The 23,384-nt window shown below is 42.2% G+C and overlaps 2 protein-coding genes across 2 annotated transcripts; both read left to right on the forward strand.

Annotated features, from left to right (window-relative positions):
* Window positions 1–848: 848 nt before the first annotated feature.
* LOC115104786 (transmembrane protein 106B-like) lies at window positions 849–9,169 on the forward strand. The gene is made up of 8 exons (XM_029626129.2): window positions 849–984; window positions 3,125–3,341; window positions 3,623–3,686; window positions 3,812–3,971; window positions 5,412–5,552; window positions 5,930–5,979; window positions 6,080–6,133; window positions 7,885–9,169. Exons 2-8 carry the CDS (start codon window positions 3,137–3,139, stop codon window positions 8,003–8,005), a joined length of 795 nt encoding a protein of 264 aa, XP_029481989.1. The 5' UTR covers window positions 849–984; window positions 3,125–3,136; the 3' UTR covers window positions 8,006–9,169.
* An 11,849-nt stretch (window positions 9,170–21,018) lies between these two features.
* Window positions 21,019–23,369, forward strand: LOC115104807 (von Willebrand factor D and EGF domain-containing protein-like). The gene is made up of 5 exons (XM_029626140.2): window positions 21,019–21,381; window positions 21,554–21,649; window positions 21,902–22,006; window positions 22,295–22,390; window positions 23,034–23,369. The coding sequence occupies exons 1-5, from the start codon at window positions 21,141–21,143 to the stop codon at window positions 23,144–23,146; spliced, it is 651 nt and encodes a 216-aa protein (XP_029482000.1). The 5' UTR covers window positions 21,019–21,140; the 3' UTR covers window positions 23,147–23,369.
* Window positions 23,370–23,384: the final 15 nt, after the last annotated feature.

Consider the following 23,384-nt stretch of genomic DNA (forward strand, 5'->3'; position numbering starts at 1 on the left):
TGTGCATGATGCTTCTCCCTTTGCAATCATTTGCTTGAAAAGAATATCAAGCGTGCCTTTTATGTTTGGAAGGGAAATGCTAAACATTGAAGTTTCTAATAAGGAGAGATGTGCTGTGATCCATGGATCAGTCCAAAACCCAAGTCCAAGAAACCAACCTTTGGATTGGTTGTGACCGAGATGGGTTTAAGAAAATTATTGGAAGGCTATGGATAATCGTGGTAATATAAACCTATAGCAACATGATTTTACTTGGATACAACCTAAAAAATGTATTTGTCAGGCCAAGCGATTGAGCTGATGCATTAACCATTAGGTTAATCTAGGTCGTTAACAGGTATGCCAGTCCAGTATTATTTACACTGTGTCTTTGTCTTTGTTTACATTTGATTTCACACTGGAAGCAAACAAGGCAGTTTTTTCTCTACAAGTACATATGTATACCATGTACAGTCTATTACAGTGTATTACATTGGGGGCTATGGTGGGGGTGGAGAACGAAGTGTTGCTGGACATGTATGACACTGTCCCCCTCCAAAACTAACCATATTTGGTTAGTAGAGACCCTACTGAGTATTTTTCACTACACTTTAGCTGAGACAGGTAGAAACGTGTTCTCTTTACAGCCCAATATTCTCAACATAATATAGTGTCAACAATTATACTTTCATTATTGGTCTTAGAAAAAAAAAAAAAAAAATTCATTTGTTTTCAGAAATGACATTGCAATTTCTTGTTTGCTGAATAAAAGTGTCCATTGATTAAAATTCAATATAATTTGAATGAGTTATACACGTTGTCATTTTTTCAAATGCGGGCTTTTATTTTGAATGTTTCTTACTTTGCCATAAGAAAGTGACGTCATCGTCTGAGCTTCTGGCAAAAATACTAGTGCGTGTACTAATGTCAATACTATATTGACATAAACAGCGGCTGTTCGTGACCAAGCATATGTAAAGAAATTCTGCGTGAATATACGCAAAGGTAAGCAGTTGAATCCAATATCGAATGTTGCCAGTTTGATAATATCCGTCGTGCGTGTGTAATGCCGCACAGTGGTGCTTTGATGTTGTCAAAGGATCCGGGCAACATTTTGCAATATGGAAACATTTTGTCCATGCCAATGCCCTATGCAAGTATTCTACACAATGATTTACATCAATAACTTAACACAAAATAAAAAATACAACAGAATATCGGAGCAAATACGCAACAATGTATTCGTGAGTTTTGGATTAAAATGGCAGGCGTAACATTGTGTACCATGTAGCATAATGGTCGTCTGCACATCAGCACAGTATCTCGACCATAGGCGCAGCGCACAATGTATAGCAGGAACAGAAGACACGGTGCGATGTGTTTTTCTGGCTAGGCTACATATATATGTAGCCTAAATATTTGGGCCAGATCAAACTTTGGTCAGAACAAGTGTAGTTTAAAAAATATATGTATTTTTATTTTTATTAAGAAATATCAACAAACAAAAGAGGAATAGTCACATGAAAACAAGCTTACATACTATTTACATTGCCAGGAATCCTAAACAATATTCATATTCATTAATAATACAACACGTTTTAATTGCCTTTTTGTTTTTCATTTTAGTTAAAAGTAGTGCCATATTGTTTAAATTCATTTATAAAGTGGGAAAAAGTTAGGTTTTGAATTAAACAATTTGCATTTGTGAATTTGAAATTTACCTAGTATTATTAGCAGTTGAAATAAATATACTACATCTTTATCTATGTCAGAATTTATTTATTGGTATTTTAAACTTTTCCAGAAATTCCCCATATATGAGTAGATATCCATCCTCATTCAGTAACTGACCAACCAAAATAATGTTATTCTCAAACCAGTTACGAAAAAAAGAGACTTATTTTTAAATCGTATATCTTTGTTGTTCCATAGGCAGTATCTGAGGGGGAAAATTGTGTTTATACGCTAACATCTAAGCTAAAATTGCCTGCTTATGGAATTTGGCCAATTTTACTGGGATTTTATCAACATCAACATTATATTGAAGCAAAAAATCTAAACCACCAACAGAGTCAAATAAATACTTAGGGAAGACATTCCAAATTCTGTTCTGGTTCTTAAACTTCAGAATCCAATTTATTTTAAAAGTATTATTTAGAGTATTGAAATCTAAAACCTCAAGACCTCCTTGTATTAGTGAGAATATCTTTCCGTAGACAGTGAGGCTTGTTCCTCCAAATGAAATGATAAAGAATCTTATCTAAGTCCTTTACAATTTTAGGGGATAAGTCAAGTGATAACGAGACATAAACCGATCTGGATAACCCTTCAGCTTTGGACAATAAAAGCCGACCGTATAACAAAATATCTCTTAGCAACCAGAGGTTCAATTTCTTCTTTGTTTTCTCAATAATGGGGTTAAAGTTTAGTTCACTCCTTTGTTTTTCATCCTTGCGTATAAACATTCCAAGATAAGTAACCTTATCTTTAATTGGAATACCATATACTTCCTGTAAAACACAATCCTTGAGTGGAAATAAGACTGACTTTTTGATATAAATGTTCAAACCCGAAACGAAGGAAAAGTCTTCAATACAGGAAACTGCTTTAGAAACCTCATTCCTGTCTCTCAAAAATATGGTGGTATCATCAGCCAGTTGACATAGTTTAAATTCATTGCCAAGTGCTGAAACACCTTGAAAATTCCCTTTCTTGATATGGAAAACCATACTTTGAGTAACCAATACAAATAGAAATGGACTAATTGGGCAGCCCTGCCAAATGCCACAGCCTGAACAAGTGTCTTTTGTTTGACAGTAATTGTTTCAAACACGCATGAATTACATAAACGGTGCACACTTGATAAGAGTTTTTGGGGAGTTGGTGTAAACTGGTCTAAACAAAACAAAATAATCTATGCAAAAATGGAATAGGAGAATGGTATCCTTTATACAATCTAAAATGGCTTTAAACCTGTCATGACATGGTCATGACATAGGCAGGTACATTGTTATAGTACAGAAGTAGTATAAAGCAATTTGTGTAAACTGACCATAACTACCATGTAAATATCAAATGAATATGTGGCATAAGTTTTCACTACCAACCACACCTACTTATTAGATCTTACATGTTTTATTCACAGAAAGCTCTAGTGATGGGGAAGTCACACTCCCACTTGTCGAAGGGGAAAGACGACCGTGGCAGTCAGAGTGGCCTGACGACTGGTCCAGAGTACATAGATACACAGAGTGAAGAGGATGGAAAGAATGGAGATGTGTCTCAGTTCCCCTATGTGGAATTTACTGGCAGAGACAGTGTCACATGCCCCACATGCCAGGGCACTGGCAGAATACCACGGGGTAAGGGGATAAACACGAAACAAATACATTCCTACACAGTAATAAACATGAACCCTCACTCACTGACACAATACACATCTGTAGTAAAACTGTCCCTCGTGAGCTGCTAATAATTTAGCCTCATTGGCATTTTGACTTGATATTCAAACAAGAATGCAAAACCAGAAACGAGGCTACCTAGAAACACTGACTTCCAACTTCAATTGAAAATGGAAAAGACATAAGTTGAACCAATATCAGTTTCCTCTGTAAATGGCTTTGTCATCACGTCTCTAATGCAGGCCAAGAGAACCAGCTTGTGGCTCTGATTCCATACAGTGACCAGAGGCTCCAGCCAAGGAGAACGTAAGTCTCATCTCACTCAGCCAGACGTCTCGTTATTGAAAGCTGTGCAATTGAATGATTCAACTGTGGTTGACTGTGGTCTATATCCAAATCTTTTAATGGCGCTTCCTCCCCTTTTCTTGCAGAAAGCTTTATGTCACTGTGTCCGTGTCTCTTTGCCTTCTGCTGTCTGGCCTGGCGGTGTTTTTCCTGTTCCCTCGTTCTATCGACGTCTCCTATGTGGGCGTGAAGTCTGCATTCGTCTCCTATGACCAGGACAAACGGATTGTCTATCTCAATATCACGGTAAGCTCCTCGCTCTGGTGTTAGTTGTCCTTCTTGTGTTTCCATCTCAGGGTTGACATGGATTCAAATCAAATTGTATTTTGTCACGTGCTTCGTAAACAATGGGTAGACTAACAGTGAAATGCGTACATGCCGGCCGTTCCCAACAAAGCAGAGAGAAAAATAGAAAAATAATAAAACAACAATAACACGAGGAATAAATACACCGTGAGTAACAATAACTTGGCTATATACACGGGGTACCAGTACTGAGTGAATGTACAGAGGTATGAGGTCATTGAGGTAGATATGTACATATAGTTAGGGGTAAAGTGACTAGGATAGATAATAAACAGTAGCAGCAGCGTATGTGATGAGTCAAAAGAGAGTCCTGGTTATTATTTGATTAACAATGTAGCAGTCTCAAGGCTTGGGGGGTAGAAGCTGTTCGGGGTCCTGTTGGTTCCAGACTTGGTGCATCGGTACCGCCTGCCGTGTGGTAGCAGAGAAAACAGTCTATGACTTGGGTGGCTGGAGTCTTTTACCATTTTTATGGCCTTCTCTTACACCGCCTGGTTCGGAGGTTCTGGATGGCAGGGAGCTTGGCCCCAGTGATGTACTGGGCCGTATGCACACTACCCTCTGTAGCACCTTGCGGTCGTATGCCAAGCAGTTGCCAGACCAAGTGGTGATGCAGCCAGTCAAGATGCTTTCAATGGTACACCTGGATAACTTTTTGAGGATCTGAGGGCCCATGCCAAATCTTTCCAGCCTACTGGGGGAGAGGTGTTGTCGTGCCTTTTTCACAACTGTGTTGGTGTGTGTGGACCATGTTAATTCTTTACTGATGTGGACACAGAGGAACTTGAAGCTCTCGACCCGCTCCACTACAGCCCTGTCAATATGGATGTGGGCGTGCTCGGCACTCCGTTTCCTGTAGTCCACAATCAGCTCCTTTGTCTTGCTGACGTTGAGAGAGAGGTTGTTGTCACTTGAGGAGGAGGTGATCAGGCCTACCACCGTTGTGTTGTTAGCAAACTCAATGATGGTGTTGAGTACAGGAGGGAAATAAGCACGCAGCCCCGAGGGGCCCCGTGTTGAGGGTCAACGTGGTGGATGTGTTGTTGTCTACCCTCACCACCTGGGAAATACTTCTTTTTTTTAAACCTGGGGGTGGCCCGTCAGGAAGTCCAGGATCCAGTTACAAAGGGAGGTGTTCAGTCCCAAGGTCTTGAGCTTAGTGATGAGCTTGGAGGGCACTATGGTGTTGAACGCTGAGCTGTAGCCGATGAACAGTATTCTCGCATAGGTGTTCTTCTTGTCCAGGTGGGAGAGGGCAGTGTGGAGTGCAATAGAGATTCCGTCATCTGTGGATCTGTTGGGGCGGTATGCAAATTGAAGTGGGTTCAACGTAATGACACCCTTTCCAACAACTGTTGTGCCGTATGGCTTTTCTTCTAGAACACTCTGAACATCACCAATAACAACTACTACGCTGTATCCCTGACCAACATCACAGCCCAAGTGCAGTTCTCTAAGACGGTGATTGGGAAGGCCCGTATTAGCAATGTGATGACCATCATACCACTGGATAAGCAGCAGGTGGGTCTTTACCATGTGTATTTTAGAGTAACATGCCTTGGTGTAACGGCTTGTTATAAACATATTACAGTGTATGACGTGTGCATCAAAGTTGTGCTTTTCTATCCCTCGACACAGCAGCTCATTGTTCCACCCGCTTTGCTGCAAAATCTAGCAACAAAATCAGGCAACATTGATAATGAACCTTGTTGTTGTTGTTGAATCCACTAGAACACCTGTCCCTGTTCTGAGGGCATCAGTAGAAGCAAGGATGGAATAAGGATGGAATTTTTGGACTGTTGCCCTCAAAAGTGACTCATTACTTAGTTAGCACTCAACTGCCCTGTTCAATATGGGAGATGGATAACTTCTGCATTACAACATATTGCTTATTTCAGATTGACTACACGGTTCCCACAGTCATTGCTGATGAGATGAGTTATATGTTGTAAGTATTTATTGTGAGTGTTTCACAGCTAACTACATTTTATTGTGTGGTTGACAGTACAAATCCTGACATTTCTTTAATACATGTTTTGTGTTTGCAGCGACTATTGCACCCTGAAGTCCATAAAGGTTCACAACATTGTGGTCATGATGCAGTAAGTACAGGGTGCATTCGGAAACTATTCAGACCACTTCCCTTTTTCAACGTTTTGTTACGTTACAGCCTTATTCTGAAATGTGTCCTTACATTTTTTTTACTCATCAATCTACACACAATACCCCATAATAACAAAGTAAAAAGAAGGCTTTTAGAAATTTTCGGAAATGTATTTTAAAAAACAGCAACTGAAAAACCTTATTTACATAAGTATTCATACCCTTTGCTATGAGACTCAAAATTGAGCTCAGGTGCATCCTGTTTCCAGTGATCATCCTTGAGATGTTTCTACAACTTGATTGGAGTCTACCTGTGGTAAAAAACAATATAATTGGACATGATTTGTATAGGCACACACCTGTCTATATAAGGTTCCACAGTTGACAGTGCATGGCAGAGCAAAAACCAAGCCATGAGGTCGAAGGAATTGTCCGTAGAGCTCAAAGACAGGATTGTGTCGAGGCACAGATCTGGGAAGGATACCAAAACATTTCTGCAGCATTGACGTTCCCCAAGAACAGTTCATTCTTCAATGGAAAAAGTTTGGAACCACCAACACTCTTCCTAGAGCTTTCCACCCGGCCAAACTGAACAATCGGGGGAGATGGGCCTTGTTCAGGAAGGTGACCAAGAACCGATGGTCACTCTGACAAAGTTCCAGAGTTCCTCTGTGGAGATGGGAGAACCTTCCAAAAGGACAACCATCTCTGCAGCACTCCACCAATCAGGCCTTTATGGTAGAGTGGTCAGATTGAAGCCACTCCTCATTAAAAGGCACATGAAAGCCCACTTAGAGTTTGCCAAAAGGCACCTAAAGACTCTCAGACCATGAGAAACAAGATTCTCTGGTCTGATGAAACCCAGATTGAACTCTTTAGCCTGAATGTCAAGCGTCACATCTGGAAGAAACCTGGCACCGTCTCTACGTAAAGCATGGTGGTGGCAGCATCATGCTGTGGGGATGTTTTTCAGCAGCAGGGACTGGGAGACTAGTCAGGATCAAGGGAAAGAGAAACGGAGCAAAGTACAGAGAGATCCTTGAACGTAACCTGCTTCAGAGCGCTCAGGAACTCAGACTGGGGCAAAGATTCAACGTCCAACAGGACAATGACCCTAAGCACACAGCCAAGACAATGCACGAGTGGCTTCGGGACAAGTCTTTGAATGTCCTTGAGTGGCTCAGCCAGAGTCCGGACTTGAACCTAATCGAACATCTCTGAAGAGACCTGAAAATAGCTCTGCAGCGATGCTCCACATCCAACCTGACAAAGCTTGAGAGGATCTGCAGACAAGAATGGGAAAAACTCCCTAAATACAGGTGTGCATCATTGTAGCATCATACCCAAGAAGACTCAAGTCTGTAATCACTGACAAAGGTGCTCAAACAAAGTACTGAGTAAAGGGTCTGAATACTTATGTAAATATGATATTTCATTAGTATTATATATATATATTTGCAGAAATGTCTAAAAGCCTGTTTTTGCTTTGTCATTATGGGGAATTGTGTGTAGATTGATGAGGGGAAAAAATATTTTATACATTTTTATACGGCTGTAATGTAACAAAATGTGGAAAAAGTCAAGGGGTCTGAACATTTTCTGTATGCATTGTACCTTTTCAAATATTTCTACTAATACATTGAGTTTACACATGTTACTGTACCAACTCTATTTATTGTGTCCAACCTCACACACCCATGTGGGCAGCCATTTTGGGGAAACTGACTACTGTCTATTGACTGGTTTTCAGGGTGACTGTGACCACATCCTACTTCGGGCACTCGGAGCAGGTCTCCCAGGAGATGTACCAGTATGTGGACTGTGGGGGCAACACCACCTCGCTGCATGGACATGTGAAGATGTATCAGTAAGGCAGTAAAAACACAGACATAATGGAAGCCCGTCCATCTGAAGGTCGACAAAAGGGTTTTTACGGAGTTCCTTTGGGCACACGTCTACTGTAGAATAGGAGGAACCATGTCTCAGAGAAAGTGATGTTAGCAAGGTGCCAATATACAGTTTCATGAGGGTTTGATAATGTCGCCGGTAGAAAACCTCTCGTGGGAATTCTTCCTAATAGAATGATCCAATCCTATGTGTACAGGCATTTGAGATAAAGATGCACTCAAGCTTTGTATGGGAAATGTAATCATCAGAAAGTATTTATATGGCAGAGGTGTTGATGTAATTTAGTCTACCACTAACCATCCCAGACCACTAGGTATGGGACATGCAATACAAATAATAGGACAGCATCCATTTTGATTATTTTGATTATCAGCACCACTAATCACCCCAAACCACTTTTTGATGGCCTTTTTTTTCTCCATTCTTTTTTATACCAGCCATTTTGTTTTCTTCAAGGATTGTTTTGTACATAATGGTACTTACTTCCTGATGTGTGTCGTTACTCTTACATTTTCATTGTAATGATAGTTAGATATACATCTAATTCTGAGGTGACATATCATGTCGGGGTGATGTCAGAGTAATTATGATGACTACGGACCTTAATTAGATTGCAACATTTAGGTGTTTTAATGAGAGGAATCTTGTATTTTTATATAATTCAAATACAGTACCTATAACTATTAGATGTGTTGTTTATGATGTGAATTGCTCTTTAATTGTAAACCTCTAGGAATTGTTTGTTTTATTGGGAATGTTACGTGTTTTTTTCTAACTTGAGTAGTAGACGACTACCTATTTCGAAATATGATATTACATAAATACCCTCAATGGTGTTGTAAAATTAGGTTTTTATTTTATCTTTGAAAATTGATTTTAAGAGGTTATTTTATCTTTACATTTTTTGTTTGATGCCCTTTGCCGCTTTTAATTCGTCATAGTTTATCACTGAAATTTGCAAGTAAATTGTGATTTTTGAGTTTGTGTTAATTTCTGAGATTATTAAATGCCAGGATACTGTAAGTATCCATTTGTTATATTCCTTGAATATTTGTTATAGCTTTAAAGTATTTTGTGCATGTACAGAAGACTGAACTGAGGACAATAAAAATGGCCAATATAAAATATCAGATGCTTACATTGTTTAAATGATCTGATATACTCTATGGAGGAATTACTCTGTGGAGGAACAATCACACTATATACTGTTGGATATGTCAAAGTGACATATTATGTCCCAAATCATCCAAGAAGAAAACTTTCATCAGTTTAAAGTCCGTTCTGAATCCTCACTGAGGTACGTTGACTGTGTACTACTGTGTAATTGTGGATACTGTCCATGTAAGCCACTGCCAGTCATACAGTACATGTAACAATGTTTTTTCCTTGCATGAAACTGGGAATATTTTGAGGTTTTTGTTTGGTGCATTTATTGATAGTTTGTAGTTGGGGGAGAATTCAAAGGTTGGAGAAATGTGCAATACCAATCACTATCACAGGGTGGCGCCTAATTTAACGAAATTAAATGTAGAAATTAGTAAATGTTGGATGAAAATATAGTTTCTGTAATGACCAATGACCATATGCACAGGTTGCATAAAAACCTTACCGTACTCACTATTGAAGTCCAAGTAATTAACAACACAATGCATGGCATTCATGTGTAAAACACACCAAGTCCAATATTTAGCATCTTAAAAATAGCATGACGTTACATTTAAAGTCAAACAGAATAGACAGGTTTAGGTATGTTTGACAGGGTGCTCTAGTGAACAAATGTACTTTTATTCTAAATGGACAGTATACAGCATGTGTTTGCTGTCATACAGTATTGTGTCAATGTGGTTCTCTGTTCTACAAGATCCTAAACAGGTTTGTTTGCTGTATTGTAATGCATCTACTAATCCTGTATGACCTTGGAATTTAATTGTCGACTGTTCTGGATGTGTGTCAGTGTGTTACTTTGTTTGCTTCCAGATGCTCACCGGTGCTTGAGGTCTCCAGTGTGTACCGGTATGCTTACCTCACATCTGTTGCTGTCGTTAAAACGGCAGTTGACTTCCTCTATCCACCATTCAGGTCAGGGACTTGGATCGGTTCCTAATTAACCAGGGCCCAGTTTCCCAAAAACAGCGATACTTCACCCAAATTACACATTGGTTTCTTTACCCTGTAAGCAGTCTATGGAAAAGGTATGACAGCAATCCATGATTTAGTTTAGTTTCCCTGGCACTGTCTCCATATGCTAACGTTCTAGCATCTGTGGCACAAGTCCCATTCAAGTCATGGGACCAACATTAGCATTTTTCACGCACCATGTCCAAATCATCTGAAAGTATCTGAAATTGATTGTAAAGCTCAACAAAGTCAATTATAGATGTTTTGAACATGATGCGCAAAAATGCTAATGTCGTTCCATTGACTTCAATGGGATTTCGTGCATTAATGGTTTACCAAAACCATTGTTACTAAAGTTTCACCTGAAAACACGTTAGTTACCGACTGCCTCAGACCACTCGTAGAAAGCTAAGTGAGTCGTTAGATGCTTTTTTGCTCTTCCGCGTCACTTTATACACAGAAGATCTCCACTAAACATACAATGAGGATGTTTGTACACCTCTGTGACCACAAAGTTCAACAGAAATGCTAAATTGCCAATGGCTTTGCAATTGTTACAAGAAGCAGAGGATAAAAATATTCTTCAAATGAAAACCGAGATGACTGCATTAAATGTAAATACAGTATAGGCTTCATAGGCCTGTGTATTTCAATCATATTGAAATCAAGTTCATGTTCAATCAATTGAGTTCTATTTTGATAATCGAAGGCTACTGCCTCAATTTTGTTTTGCCTCAATATATCTGATGATGTGTAACATGTTCGTAACTCGTCAGCTTAAGTTCCATCCATAACGGGAAACCGGGTCCAGACACAGACAAAATGCAGTCACGTGCTGTGCTCACTGGCACCATTTATGACCACCAACTCTGAGGGAGATTGAGTTTTACTGTATTCAGAGTGTATTGAAACTATTGGCCAAGATTCTGAGCTATTTGTAATGGTGTGCACGCTACTGTGCTTCCTCAGCATGATACAAGACATCTGGAAAATAAAGTAGACTGTGTGAGGATGTGAATCTGGTTTCAGACTTCTGGGTTAAGCAGTTCATGCAATGTTCACAAAATTGAGTTTGTGCGGAAATATGGTTGTTCTTCAGGGAGAAAATGTGCAAATGGTGAAAGTAACATGATGCTTTTACAGCTATTGAGGAAGTACATTAACCCAGGGATGTATGGATGCCAGGGCATGGGTTCATGTTTCAGGGATGTATGGATGCCAGTGTATGGGTTCATGTTTCAGGGATGTAGCCTAGACAAACAACAAGTGTGTGAAATAATTATCTAAATACAATTGTGTTTCTACAAACAACCCTAAATATCATAGCACACCGAAAAGGACATGTAGATATCAGTGTAAGGTAGGCTAGGAAGTTAGAAAGGGGAGCAGACTAGACTAGGGTTGGTTGTGTAAATGTCATCTTAACCCCATAGATCATATATACTTTCCCTTTTCCAGATGTAAGGGAAATGACTTTTCCAGGTGCGCTGTCGATGGAATCCAACAAAACATTTATGTTCTATCTCTAGCCTATTCTCCCTTCCATGATCAAATCAAATGTTATTTGTCACATGTGCCGGATACAACAGTGTCGAGGTAAATGGTGTCGAGGTAATTGAGGTAAAATGTACATGTAGGTAGAGTTATTAAACTGACTATGTATAGATAACAGAGAGTAGCAGCAGCGTAGAATTGGGGGAGGGGGGGGGGGGTGCATGCAAATAGTCTGGGTAGCCATTTGATTAGCTGTACAGGAGTCTTATGGCTTGGGGTTAGAAGCTGTTTAGAAGCCTCTTGGATCTAGACTTGGCGCTCCGGTTCCGCTTGCCATGCGGTAGTAGAGAGAACAGTCTGACTAGGGTGGCTGGAGTCTTTGACAATTTTTAGGGCCTTCCTCTGACACCGCCTGGTATAGAGGTCCTGGATGGCAGGAAGCTTGGCCCCGGTGATGTACTAGGCCATACGCACTACCCTCTGTAGTGTCTTGCGGTCAGAGGCCGAACAGTTGCCATACCAGGCCATGATGCAGACCCGTCAGGATGCTCTCGATGGTGCAGCTGTAAAACCTTTTGAGGATCTGAGGACCCATGCCAAATATTTTCAGTCTCCAGAGGGGGAATAGGTATTGTTGTGCCCTCTTCACAACTGTCTTGTTGTGCTTGGACCATGTTAGTTTGTTGGTGATGTAGACACAAAGGAACTTGAAGCTCTCAACCTGCTCCACTACAGCCCCGTCGATGAGAATGGGGACGTGCTCGGTCCTCCTTTTCCTGTAGTCCACAATCATCTCCTTTGTCTTGATCACGTTGAGGGAGAAGTTGTTGTCCTTGCACCACACGGTCAGGTCTCTGACCTCCTCCCTATAGGCTGTCTTATCGTTGTTGTGATCAGGCCTATCACTGTTGTGTGCATCAGCGTGGCGGATGTGTTGTTACCTACCCTTACCACCTGGGGTTGGCCCGTCAGGAAGTCCAGGATCCAGTTGCAGAGGGAGGTGTTTAGTTTCAGGGTACTTAGCTTAGTGATGAGCTTTGAGGGCACTATGGTGTTGAACGCTGAGCTGTAATCAATGAATAGCATTCTCACATAGGTGTTCCTTTTGTCCAGATGTGAGAGGGCAGTGTGGAGTGCAATAGAGATTTCATCATCTGTGGATCTGTTGGTGCGGTATGCAAATTGGAGTGGGTCTAGGGTTTCTGGGATAATGGTGTTGATATGAGCCATAATCTGCCTTTCAAAGCATTTCATGGCTACAGATGTGAGTGCTACAGGTCGGTAGTCATTTAGGTAGGCTACCTTAGTGTTCTTGGACACAGGGACTATGGTGGTCTGCTTGAAACATGTTGGTATTACAGACTCAGATAGGGAGAGGTTGAATATGTCAGTGAAGACACTTGTCAGCTGGTCAGCGCATGGAGAAATATAGTTACCTAGTACAACCTAAAAGGGTTCTTCGGCTCTTTGAATAACCCTTTTTGGTTCCAGGTATAACCCTATTGCGTTCCATGTAGAACCCTTTTACCAGAGGGTACTAAATTTGAACCAAAAGAGTTCTACTTGGAACTAAAAAGGGTTCTTCCTGGAACCAAAAGTGTTCTCCTATGGGGAACCGATTTTTCTAAGAGTGTACCTACCATTGTGAATTAGGTCTACTTCAAGCTCAGCAGACTATAGCCTACATTAGGCCTACATTCTGACTAATAACTATCACATCATGCATAGAACATAATAATGAAGCATTGATAACTTGTATTTTTTCAATTGATTTTTTATTTCACCTTTATTTATCCAGGTAGGCTAGTTGAGAACAAGTTCTCATTTACAACTTGTCAGGATTTGGCCAGGGTTGTTCCGGTTTTGGTCACTAGATGCCTCCATTGTGCTTTTTGACCCTTTTGTTTTCCCTTGTTCCCAGTTATTATTTGCACCTGTGCCTCGTTTCCCTTGATTGTATTTAACCCCTTAGTTTTCCTCAGTTCTTTGCTCTGTGTTTGAATGTTAGCACCCAGCCCCAGCGATGCTGTGAACATTTGTTGCTCCAGTTGGACTCTCTTGTGGTACTCTGTTTTTGTTCTTGTTTATTTATTTTTGATTATCTTTTGAGGCTTTTTCTGCTGTACCTACCACCTTGTGGATTTACCCTTTTGACTTGGAGGATTACCTTTGTTCTCTTGGAATTACTTTTGCCGACTATTCGTGGCTCAGTTTGCTAAGTGACTGTTTCTCACATCAGAGACCCAGGTTCGTAACCGGGTCCTGACAGAAACACAGAGCCAAAATGAACCCAGAGGCAGCCAGTTCCCAGGACTGTCCAATTTTTGCCACGCTGTCCCACCACGAGGGGACTGTCCAATGCCACAAAGCCACTCTGGTTCAGCAAGAGGCCTTAATGGCTAGACATTCTCATCTTCTGTCGGAGATGCTGACTTCCATAAAGCAGATATCTGATCGACTTCCCCCGGCAACAGCTCCCGCCCCAGTACCTCAGATTCACGTGCCCCTGGCAGTTAACCCCCTGGCTGAACCTCGTCTTCCACCTCCCCAACGGTTCTCAGGTGATCCGAGTGCTTATAAGGGGTTTTTCACCCAATGTTCTCTCTCCTTCGAGCTGCAACCCTCGCTGTTTCCCACCGACCGGTCCAAGATCGCATATATCATCATCCTGCTGTCGGAAAAAGCCCTGGCTTGGGCTACTGCTGTGTGGGATACCCAAAGTCCCTGCTGTGCCAGCTACTCTGCCTTTGCTGAGGAATTCAAGCGAGTGTTTCAAGGCCCTACCAGCGGCCCTCACTCAGCCAAACAGCTCCTGACTCTCCACCAAGGTCGACGCAGCGTGACGGACTATGCTATCCAGTTCCGCGCGGTGACACCAGCGAGTGGCTGGAATGACGAGGCGCTCACGGTGTGCTTTCTGAAGGGTCTTTCCGACACTATCCAAGATGAACTGGCCACTCGGGAACCACCGGACAATCTCGAGTCCCTGATCAAGTTGGCCTTGCGCATTGACCAGCGTCTGAGAGAGAGAACTCAACCGTAGACCTCTCGCCCTAGCCCCTATCAGTCCCAGCTCAGAGTCCCCACCTTTATCCTCGCTGGCTCCACCGGAACCCATGCAGATTGGACGCATCTCCCAGGCTGAAAGAGACCGCCGGATGAGGGAGCGATGCTGTCTATATTGCGGCAAACCGGGCCATTTCCGCTCCACGTGTCCCGGGCTCCAGGGAAACGCTCTGTCCCGTGCAGACCTAGGGGGACTGTAACGGGAGACATAACCTCCTCCTTCAATCAGTGTAGATGAAGAGGCGGAGACAGTTTTTTTTATGAAGGATTTTTATGCCTTGAGACAATTGAGGCATTGATTGTGTATGTGTGCAATTCAGAGGGTGAATGGGCAAGACAAAAGATGTAAGTGCCTTTGAAAGCGGTATGGTAATAGGTGCCAGGCCAACCGGTTTGAGTGTGTCAAGAACTGCAATGCTGCTGGGTCAACAGTTTCGCATGTGTATCAAGAATGGTCCACCACCCAACAGACATCCATCCAACTTGACACAACTGTGGGAAGCATTGGAGTCAACATGGGCCAGCATCCCCGTGGAACGCTTTCGACATCTTGTACAGTCCACGCCCCGACTAATTGAGGCTGTTCTGCGGGCATAAGTGGATGCAACTCAACATTATGAAGGTGTTCCTAATGTTTTGTACACTCAGCGTATTGGGACACACATTGGGCTAGACTACTGGTTCAAGAGTTATAAGAGGAATAGAGAGAGGATGGATGTAAGAGAGGCCAGTGGAGATGCCAGCGGAGATGCATGAATTGCACAATAATATTTTTGGCTGGCACACGTTTTGTGCCAATGAACTGAAGTTGAACATCACCAAATGCGTTAGTTTAATTAAATGTGCAATAAAAAAAGTATAATGCCTAGGCCTATTTAATTAAACCCTGGCTGTTTATGTAGGAACCTGACAGGAGTGTCAAGGAGTGGAATGTAAGCTAAAAAGACTGGTAGCCAGACTATGAGCACGTGACATAGTAGCTATAAGTATTCAAATGTTTGTGTGAACTGGAAAAGGACCGCTACTGGGTTTCTCTAACATCAAGGAAGTCCCTTGTTGACCTTTCACATTAGCTGGAAAAGTCCAGACAGAGTTCAGAGACAGCTGTCAATAAATCACTTCAAAACAGTGAGTGACTTCTGTGCAATGGTAATTTCGGTTAACCCAGAACTAAAGTCTCAAGTAATTTGTCAGCTGCCCACCCACGAGAGATTAGTGCAATGGTAAATCATTTGTAAATGTTCAGTGATCAGGCTATCTCAATTCTCTAAATCAACAAGTCTTCACTTTGAATGGCAGGCATTCCTCTCTGCAGAACGACTTAGCCCAGAGAGACTGGGAGGAAATTGAGGCCACCTTCAAACTCCCCAATCCCATCCTGCCCTCACCAATGTGAAGCTTGCCACAATAACTATTAGCCACAATGATGGAATTTGCAAGTTGCCTTCAAAAGAAAAGTCCCGCATTGAAAGTGACGCAAACGGATACAAAGAGTGGAACTATGCCATATTTGGACTAGATAATGCTAAACAAGCATGGCTTGTGGTAATATAATATATATATATTTTTATAATAATTCAATACATTTTTATATAAATACTAAAACAAATATGAAATCCCACTGTGGATGTGTTAGACTGCATAATTGCATTTGGGGCATACATACAATATATGTACAGCATTACCTATGGAGTGTGCACTGTCTGTGGAATGGAGTCTCAGCCTATTCAGTGACACCCACAGATTACAACTCGGTACAGTTTACACAAACATTAGCGTCAGAGCTCTTATTGTCATTGGTGATCAGTCCTTCCAACGTTTGTCGTCAGCAAACTTGATGATGGTGTTGGAGTCAAAAATATTAGCGTCTTATTGCGGGACTTTGACTGTGGCAAATGACCTCCTCAGTCAAACCATTGTGCGTATTGAACATTCATTCATATTGGACTGTACAGCCTTAACTGAATTTGGATATCAGCCTACTCAGTGACACCCACAGATCACAACTGTAGCGTTGACACACATATTCAAAATCGAATCAAATGTTATTTGTCACATGCTTCGTAAACAACAGCTGTAGACTAACAGTGAAATGCAGAGTTAAAGATAAAAGACAAAATAAAAAAATAGTGACGTGAGGTATAAATACAGAGTGAATAACAATGACAAGTAAAAATAACAGGGCTGTATACAGGAAGTACCAGTACCGAGTCGGTGTGCAGGGGTACAAGGTAATTGAGGTTGCTATTTATATATAAGTAGGGTTACTGTAAAGGGACTAGGCAACAGTATAGAATAACAGACAGTAGAAGCCATTTGATCAGCTACAGTGTCAAGAAAAAGTATGTGAACCCTTTGGAATTACCTGGATTTCTGCATAAATTGGTCATAAAATGTGTTCTGATCTTCGTCTAAGACAACATTTAAGCTTTCACAGTGTGGGTCGGAAAAAGTGTGTGAACCCCTAGACTAATGACATCACTAATTGGAGTCAGGAGTCAGCTAACCTGGAGTCCAATCAATGAGACGAGATTGGAGATGTTGGTTAGAGCTGCCCTGCCCTATAAAAAACGCTCGCACAATTTGAGTTTGCTATTCACAAGAAGCATTGTCTGATCTGAACCATGCCTTGAACAAAAGAGATCTCAAAAAACCTAAGATTAAGATTTGTTGACTTGCATAAAGCTGGAAATGGTTATAAAAGTATCTCTAAAAGCCTTGATGTCCACGGTAAGACAAATGGTCTATAAATGGAGAAAGTTCAGCACTGTTGCTACTCTCCCTATGAGTGGCTGTCCTGCAAAAATGACTGCAAGAGCACAGCGCAGAATGCTCAATGAGGTTAAGAAGAATCCTAGAGTGTCAGCTAAAGACTTACAGAAATCTCTGGAACATGCTATCATCTCTGTTGACGAGATTACGATACGTAAAATCACTAAACAAGAATGGTGTTCATGGGAGGTCACCACGGAAGAAGCCACTGCTGTCCAAAAAAACATTGCTGCACATCTGAAGTTCGCAAAAGAGCACCTGGATGTTCCACAGCGCTACTGGCAAAATATTCTGTGGACAGATGAAACTAAAGTTGAGTTGTTTGGAAGGAACACACAACACGATGTGTGGAGAAAAAAAGGTACAGCACACCAACATCAAAACCTCATCCCCACTGTAAAGTATGGTGGAGGCAGCATCATGGTTTGGGGCTGCTTTGCGGCCTGTGGGCCTGGACAGCTTGCTATCATCGACAGAAAAATGAATTCCCAAGTTTATCAAGAAATTTTGCAGGAAAATGAAAGGCTATCTGATGAAGCAAATTGAAGGTCAACAGAAGTTGGGTGATGCAACAGCACAACGACAAAAAACACAGAAGTAAATCAACAGTGAATGGCTTCAACAGAAGAAAATACACCTTCTGGAGTGGCCCAGTCAGAGTCCTGACCTCAACCCGATTGAGATGCTGTGGCATGACCTCAAGAGAGTGGTTCATACCAGACATCCCAAGAATATTGTTGAACTTATACAGTTTTGTAAAGAGGAACGGTCCAAAATTCCTCCTGACCATTGTACAGGTCTGATCCGCAACCACAGAAAAGGTTTGGTTGAGGTTATTGCTGCAAAAAGGAGGGCCAACCAGTTATTAAAACCAAGGGTTCACATACTTTGCCCACCCTGCACTGTGAATGTTTACACAGTGTGTTCAATAAAGACATGACAACGTATAATTGTTTGCGTGTTATTAGTTTATGCAGACTGTGCTTGTCTATTGTTGTGACTTAGATGAAGATCAGATCCAATTTTATGACAAATATAAGGTAATTATAATGGATTCACATGCTTTATCTTGCCACTCTATTTAGTAGTCTTGTTTAGCAGGCATATGGCTTGAGGGTAGAAGCTGTTCAGGGTCCTCCTCTCCACCCTCTCAAGGCTGGGCATCTCAGGTCTGCACACTTTTGAATTACATCCTACCTAGCAGGATGCTCCTACTAGGTGAAGTGGAGAGGATCTGTTACTGCACCATGTACTCTCACTAGTGGTGTCCTCCAGGTCTCGGTTCTAGGACCTCTCCTCTTCTCTCTATACACCAAGTCACTCAGTTCTGTCATGTCCTCAGATGCTCTCTCCTATCATTTCTATGCGGATGACACAACTATCTCTCTCCTGACCCCCAGGTGGCAACATGCATCTTTGCGTGCCTGGCAGATATCTCAGCTTGGAATGTCGGCCCACCACCTCAAGCTCTTCCTCCAGGGGAAGATCTGCCCGCTCCAAGACTTCTCCATCATGGTTGACAACTCCATGGTGTCCCCCTCCTAGAGCTCAAAGAGCCTTGGTGTGACATAGGACAACACCCTGTCCATCTCTGCAAACATCAAAGCAGTGACACACTCCTGCAGGATCATGCTCAACAACATCCGTAGAGTATGATCCTACCTCACACAGGAAGCGGCGCAGGTCCTAATCCAGGCATTTGTCGTCTCCCTTCTGGACTACTGCAACTCGCTGTTGGCTGGGCCCTCCGTTTTTGCCATGAAACCTCTGCAACTTATCCAGAACACTGCAGCCCACCTGGTGTTCAACCTTCTCAAGTCCACCATGTCACCTTGCTCCTCTGCACACCCCACTGGCTTCCAGCTGAAGCTTGCATCCACTACAAGACCATGGTACTTGCCTACGTAGCAGCAAGAGGAACTGCTCCTCCCTACCTTCAGGCTATGCTCAACTCCTACACCCCAACCGAGTACTCCGTTTTGCCACCTCTAGTCTCTTGGCCCTCTCATTCCTACAGGAGGGCAGCTCCCGCTCCCGCTCACCCCATTCCAAGCTCTTCTCTGTGCTGGCACCCCAATGGTGGAATCAGCTTCACCCTGAAGCTAGGATAGCAGAGTCCCTGCCCATCTCCCAAAAACATCTGAAATCCTACCTATTCGAAGAGTTTATTAAATAATCCCACAGCACCCCCTCCTCACCCCCACAACACAAAAACCCTTTGTGAACTAACACTTGCACTTGACTTTCTTCCCCCTTACTAGCTCTGACTTTCCCGATAGTTACTTTATTGAGGAAAAATGTACTTACTAAATTACTAAAATGTCAAATGTTTCAGACTTACTGCTTGCAGTGCGGTGTCAGAGAGAACAATCTATGGCTTTAGTGGCTGGAGTCTTTGGCAGTTCTTTGGGCCTTCTCCTGACACCTCCTGGTATAGAGGTCCTAGATGGCAGGGAGCTCGGCCCCAGGGATGCACAGGGCCGTACTCACCCCCCTCTGTTGTGCCTTGCGTTTGGGTGCATTGCAGTTGACGTTCCAAGCGGCGATGCAGCCAGTCAAGATTCTCTCGATGGTGCAGCCGAACAACCTTTTGAGGATCTGAGGAACCATACCAAATCTTTTCAGCCTCCTGTGTGTGGATCCATGTTAATTCATTACTGATGTGGATGCAGAGGAACTTGAAACTCTTGACCCGCTCCACTACAGCCCCATTGATGTGGATGGGCGTGTGCTCGCACCTCTGTTTCCTGTATCAGCTCCTTTGTCTCACTGACGGTGAGGGAGAGGTTGTTGTCTCTGATTTCGTCCCTATAGGCTGCTTCATTGTCGTCGGTGATCAGTCCTACCACCGTCGTGACATCAGCAAACTTGATGATAGTGTTGGAGTCAAAAATATTAGCGTCATAGCTCATATTGCAGGACTTTGACCATGGCAAATCCCCCCCCCCAGCCAATATATTGTGTGTATTGAACATTCATATTGAACTGTATAGTCTTACCTATGAAGTGTGCACCCATGAAATGAGGAGGGGATTTGCCACCATTGGACTCTGGAGCAGTGGAAATGCGTTCTCTGGAGTGATGAATCATGCTTCACTATCTGGCAGTCTGAGGACGAATCTGTTTCGTCCATTGGAATCGTCCGTCTATAGCAGCAAAAGGGGCACCAACTCCATATTAATGGCCATGATTTTGGAATGAGATGTTCGGATAGGTGTCCACATACTTTTTGCCATGTAGTGTACGTAATGCAATCATGCTGCCTAATAGATCCACAGTCAGATTTCAACAGTTTTTTTTACTGCATATTGTCAAATAATTAAATACATTTTATAATCAAACTTTTTATTTTTAGCATTTCCTAGTCCAATATGTCATGAAAACCACTATTTTTTATCCATTTGCGTTACTTTCAAATAGGGACTTTTATTTGAAAGCCGAACAGCAATATCTACTGCTGTTGTTAATCGATATTGTGGCTAGCTTCACATAGGTCCCGTCCTCTCCCTACCCTTTCTCTCGACTGACTAACATCTGCTGTAGTTTCTCTGTTCATCAGTGGGGGCGACGTGGAGAGAAGCCTTGCGGTGTCATTGCTCGAAGGACTTGGTTTCAACCCCAGTTCCCGTTGTCCACCAAGTGAAGAGGATGGTGCTCACTCGCAGCTGCTTTACCGCGTGGATAAAGGTAAACCTCGCGCTGCTGGCCTGCTCGGTTGCGCTTGTGGGCATCTGCTTAGCGCGCTCGGACGCTCCGCGAGGGGTGGCGGTGCCCTTTGTTTTTGACCTCAAAGCGACGTGCGACCCTCCGTGCCAACATGCTGGCATCTGCATCCGAAACAACACCTGCTTCTGTTCTCGCGGCTATGAGGGAGAGACCTGCCAGTATGGTGATGTTACTTTATATTTGCCTAGAAAGGAAACAGTAAACAAAATAGCCAAACTACAAAAGACAAGTGATGCTGTATGAAATATGTATATCATATATTTTTTAATCACAACATGTATGGAAAATATGCACTATTTTACCGAATGAGTGCTGATGCCTCTTGTTTTGAACAGCTAACTGCTATCCCAAATGTAAGAATGGAGGAGAGTGTCTTCGCCCTGGAAAATGCAGATGTCCTTCTGGATTTGGAGGAAAATATTGTCATAAAGGTACTTAACTAATTCTGTTAACCTTCTAGATATACAGTATGTTGGTGCTTGGTTAATGTTACACATCTGATTAAATATTGTAATAATATCTATTTATTGGTAACTACAGTAAGCTAGTACAAGTAACCTAATGTTTTATTTGGAGAGAGTGTGGTTTTAAAAGGGTAGGGAGTTAAGTCTTAGTCCTATACTACAGTTTAGGAACATGGAGAGGTAATTGGATGATTTGATTGTACGTCTTGTCTTTTCCAGTGAAATGTGATAGTGGATGCTGGAACGGTGGCGACTGCATCGCTGTGAACGGAGTGGCCAAGTGCATCTGTCCCTCCAGCTGGACTGGCTCCAAATGCCAAGAGGGTTTGTTTACCTCCTAATTAGCCTAATTCATACAGAGGTGAAACCAGCAGTGAGACTGGTTGCTCAGCTGGCCTATTAGTCAACAGTAGCTTATTAATCCTCTCCGGAACCCTCTGACAACTTAATTGAAATGCCAAGATACCTTCACACGTACTAAAACAATAAAAAAAATAGTTGATTTAATTACTATCGAATGGGACAAAGAAAACACTTCACATGGCCAAAGGTATAATGGCGATTTATTGGTTCCCGGAGTGTTGAGAATGCGTTGTTGCGATGTTTCCCCAGCGATCTGTCCCCAGGGGTGCAGGAATGGGGGCAGCTGTGTGGCCCCAGGAATCTGCAGCTGTCCAGAGGGCTGGCTGGGTGGAGCCTGCCACACTGGTGAGTGAGATCTTAAGATAAATGCACTAACTGTACGTCGCTCTGGATAAGAACGTTTGCTAAATGACTAAAATGTAATGTAAAATCTCACAGATTTGGCACACACACACAACCAACAAACTATACGCATTTTCAGGTATGCACTTTTTTACTCTCACCGCAACAGACTCACAAACACGGTAAATAATGCACACACTTGCAGACACACTTACACAGATACAGGCAACAGGCCAAATAAATGTATAACCCATAACTGGAGCCTAATCACTGATCTGTTCTGGATGTGTGTCAAGTGTGTTAATTTGTAACACACTGACACACTTGGGTCAAACGATAGATAGCAGAGAAGTTAATCAGGCATGCTAAAGAATAACAAATATAAATCAGACTGTCAGAAAATTAAAGAATTGTTAACAGAAGTGTTTTTTTTATCCTGAAAGAATCTACTGAGTGAGAATCCTGTCAATGTGAGATATCTGTTGAAAATGACTGTTTTGAGATTTTGTTCTGTTGAGCAGTTTCCCCAGATGTGAAGAGGCCACCAGACTACATAATGAGTCCTCCTTCCTCTCTTTCTTAATGTAACATCTCTCTTTCTCATTTCCCCCTCCCTCTGTCTCTTTCCCCTCTCTCTATCTTGCAGCTGTGTGTCACCGGCCCTGTCTGAATGGAGGCAAGTGTTTGTCTCCCGATTCGTGCCGCTGTCGCCCTCCTTACTCTGGACCACGCTGTGAGGAGAGGAAAAAGGTGTTTTAACCCTTTAGGGGTCAGAGGTCAAAGAGGGCCAGTCAGAGGCCATGTAGAACTGTATTCATTCCAAATCTGGTGCTTTAGATATCGTCTCTGCCTTTTGTAAAAATGTTTTTTTTTAAAGAACCACAGATTTTTGTGTTAACAATAACATTTGGCTGTTAACTTAATATCTACTATACAATTTTGGGTTTGTGCTATATAATGAATAAAATGTGGATAAAATGTTTATTGTTATTTTCTT

This window comes from Oncorhynchus nerka, linkage group LG3, assembly GCF_034236695.1.
Source record: "Oncorhynchus nerka isolate Pitt River linkage group LG3, Oner_Uvic_2.0, whole genome shotgun sequence".
NCBI lineage: Eukaryota > Metazoa > Chordata > Actinopteri > Salmoniformes > Salmonidae > Oncorhynchus > Oncorhynchus nerka.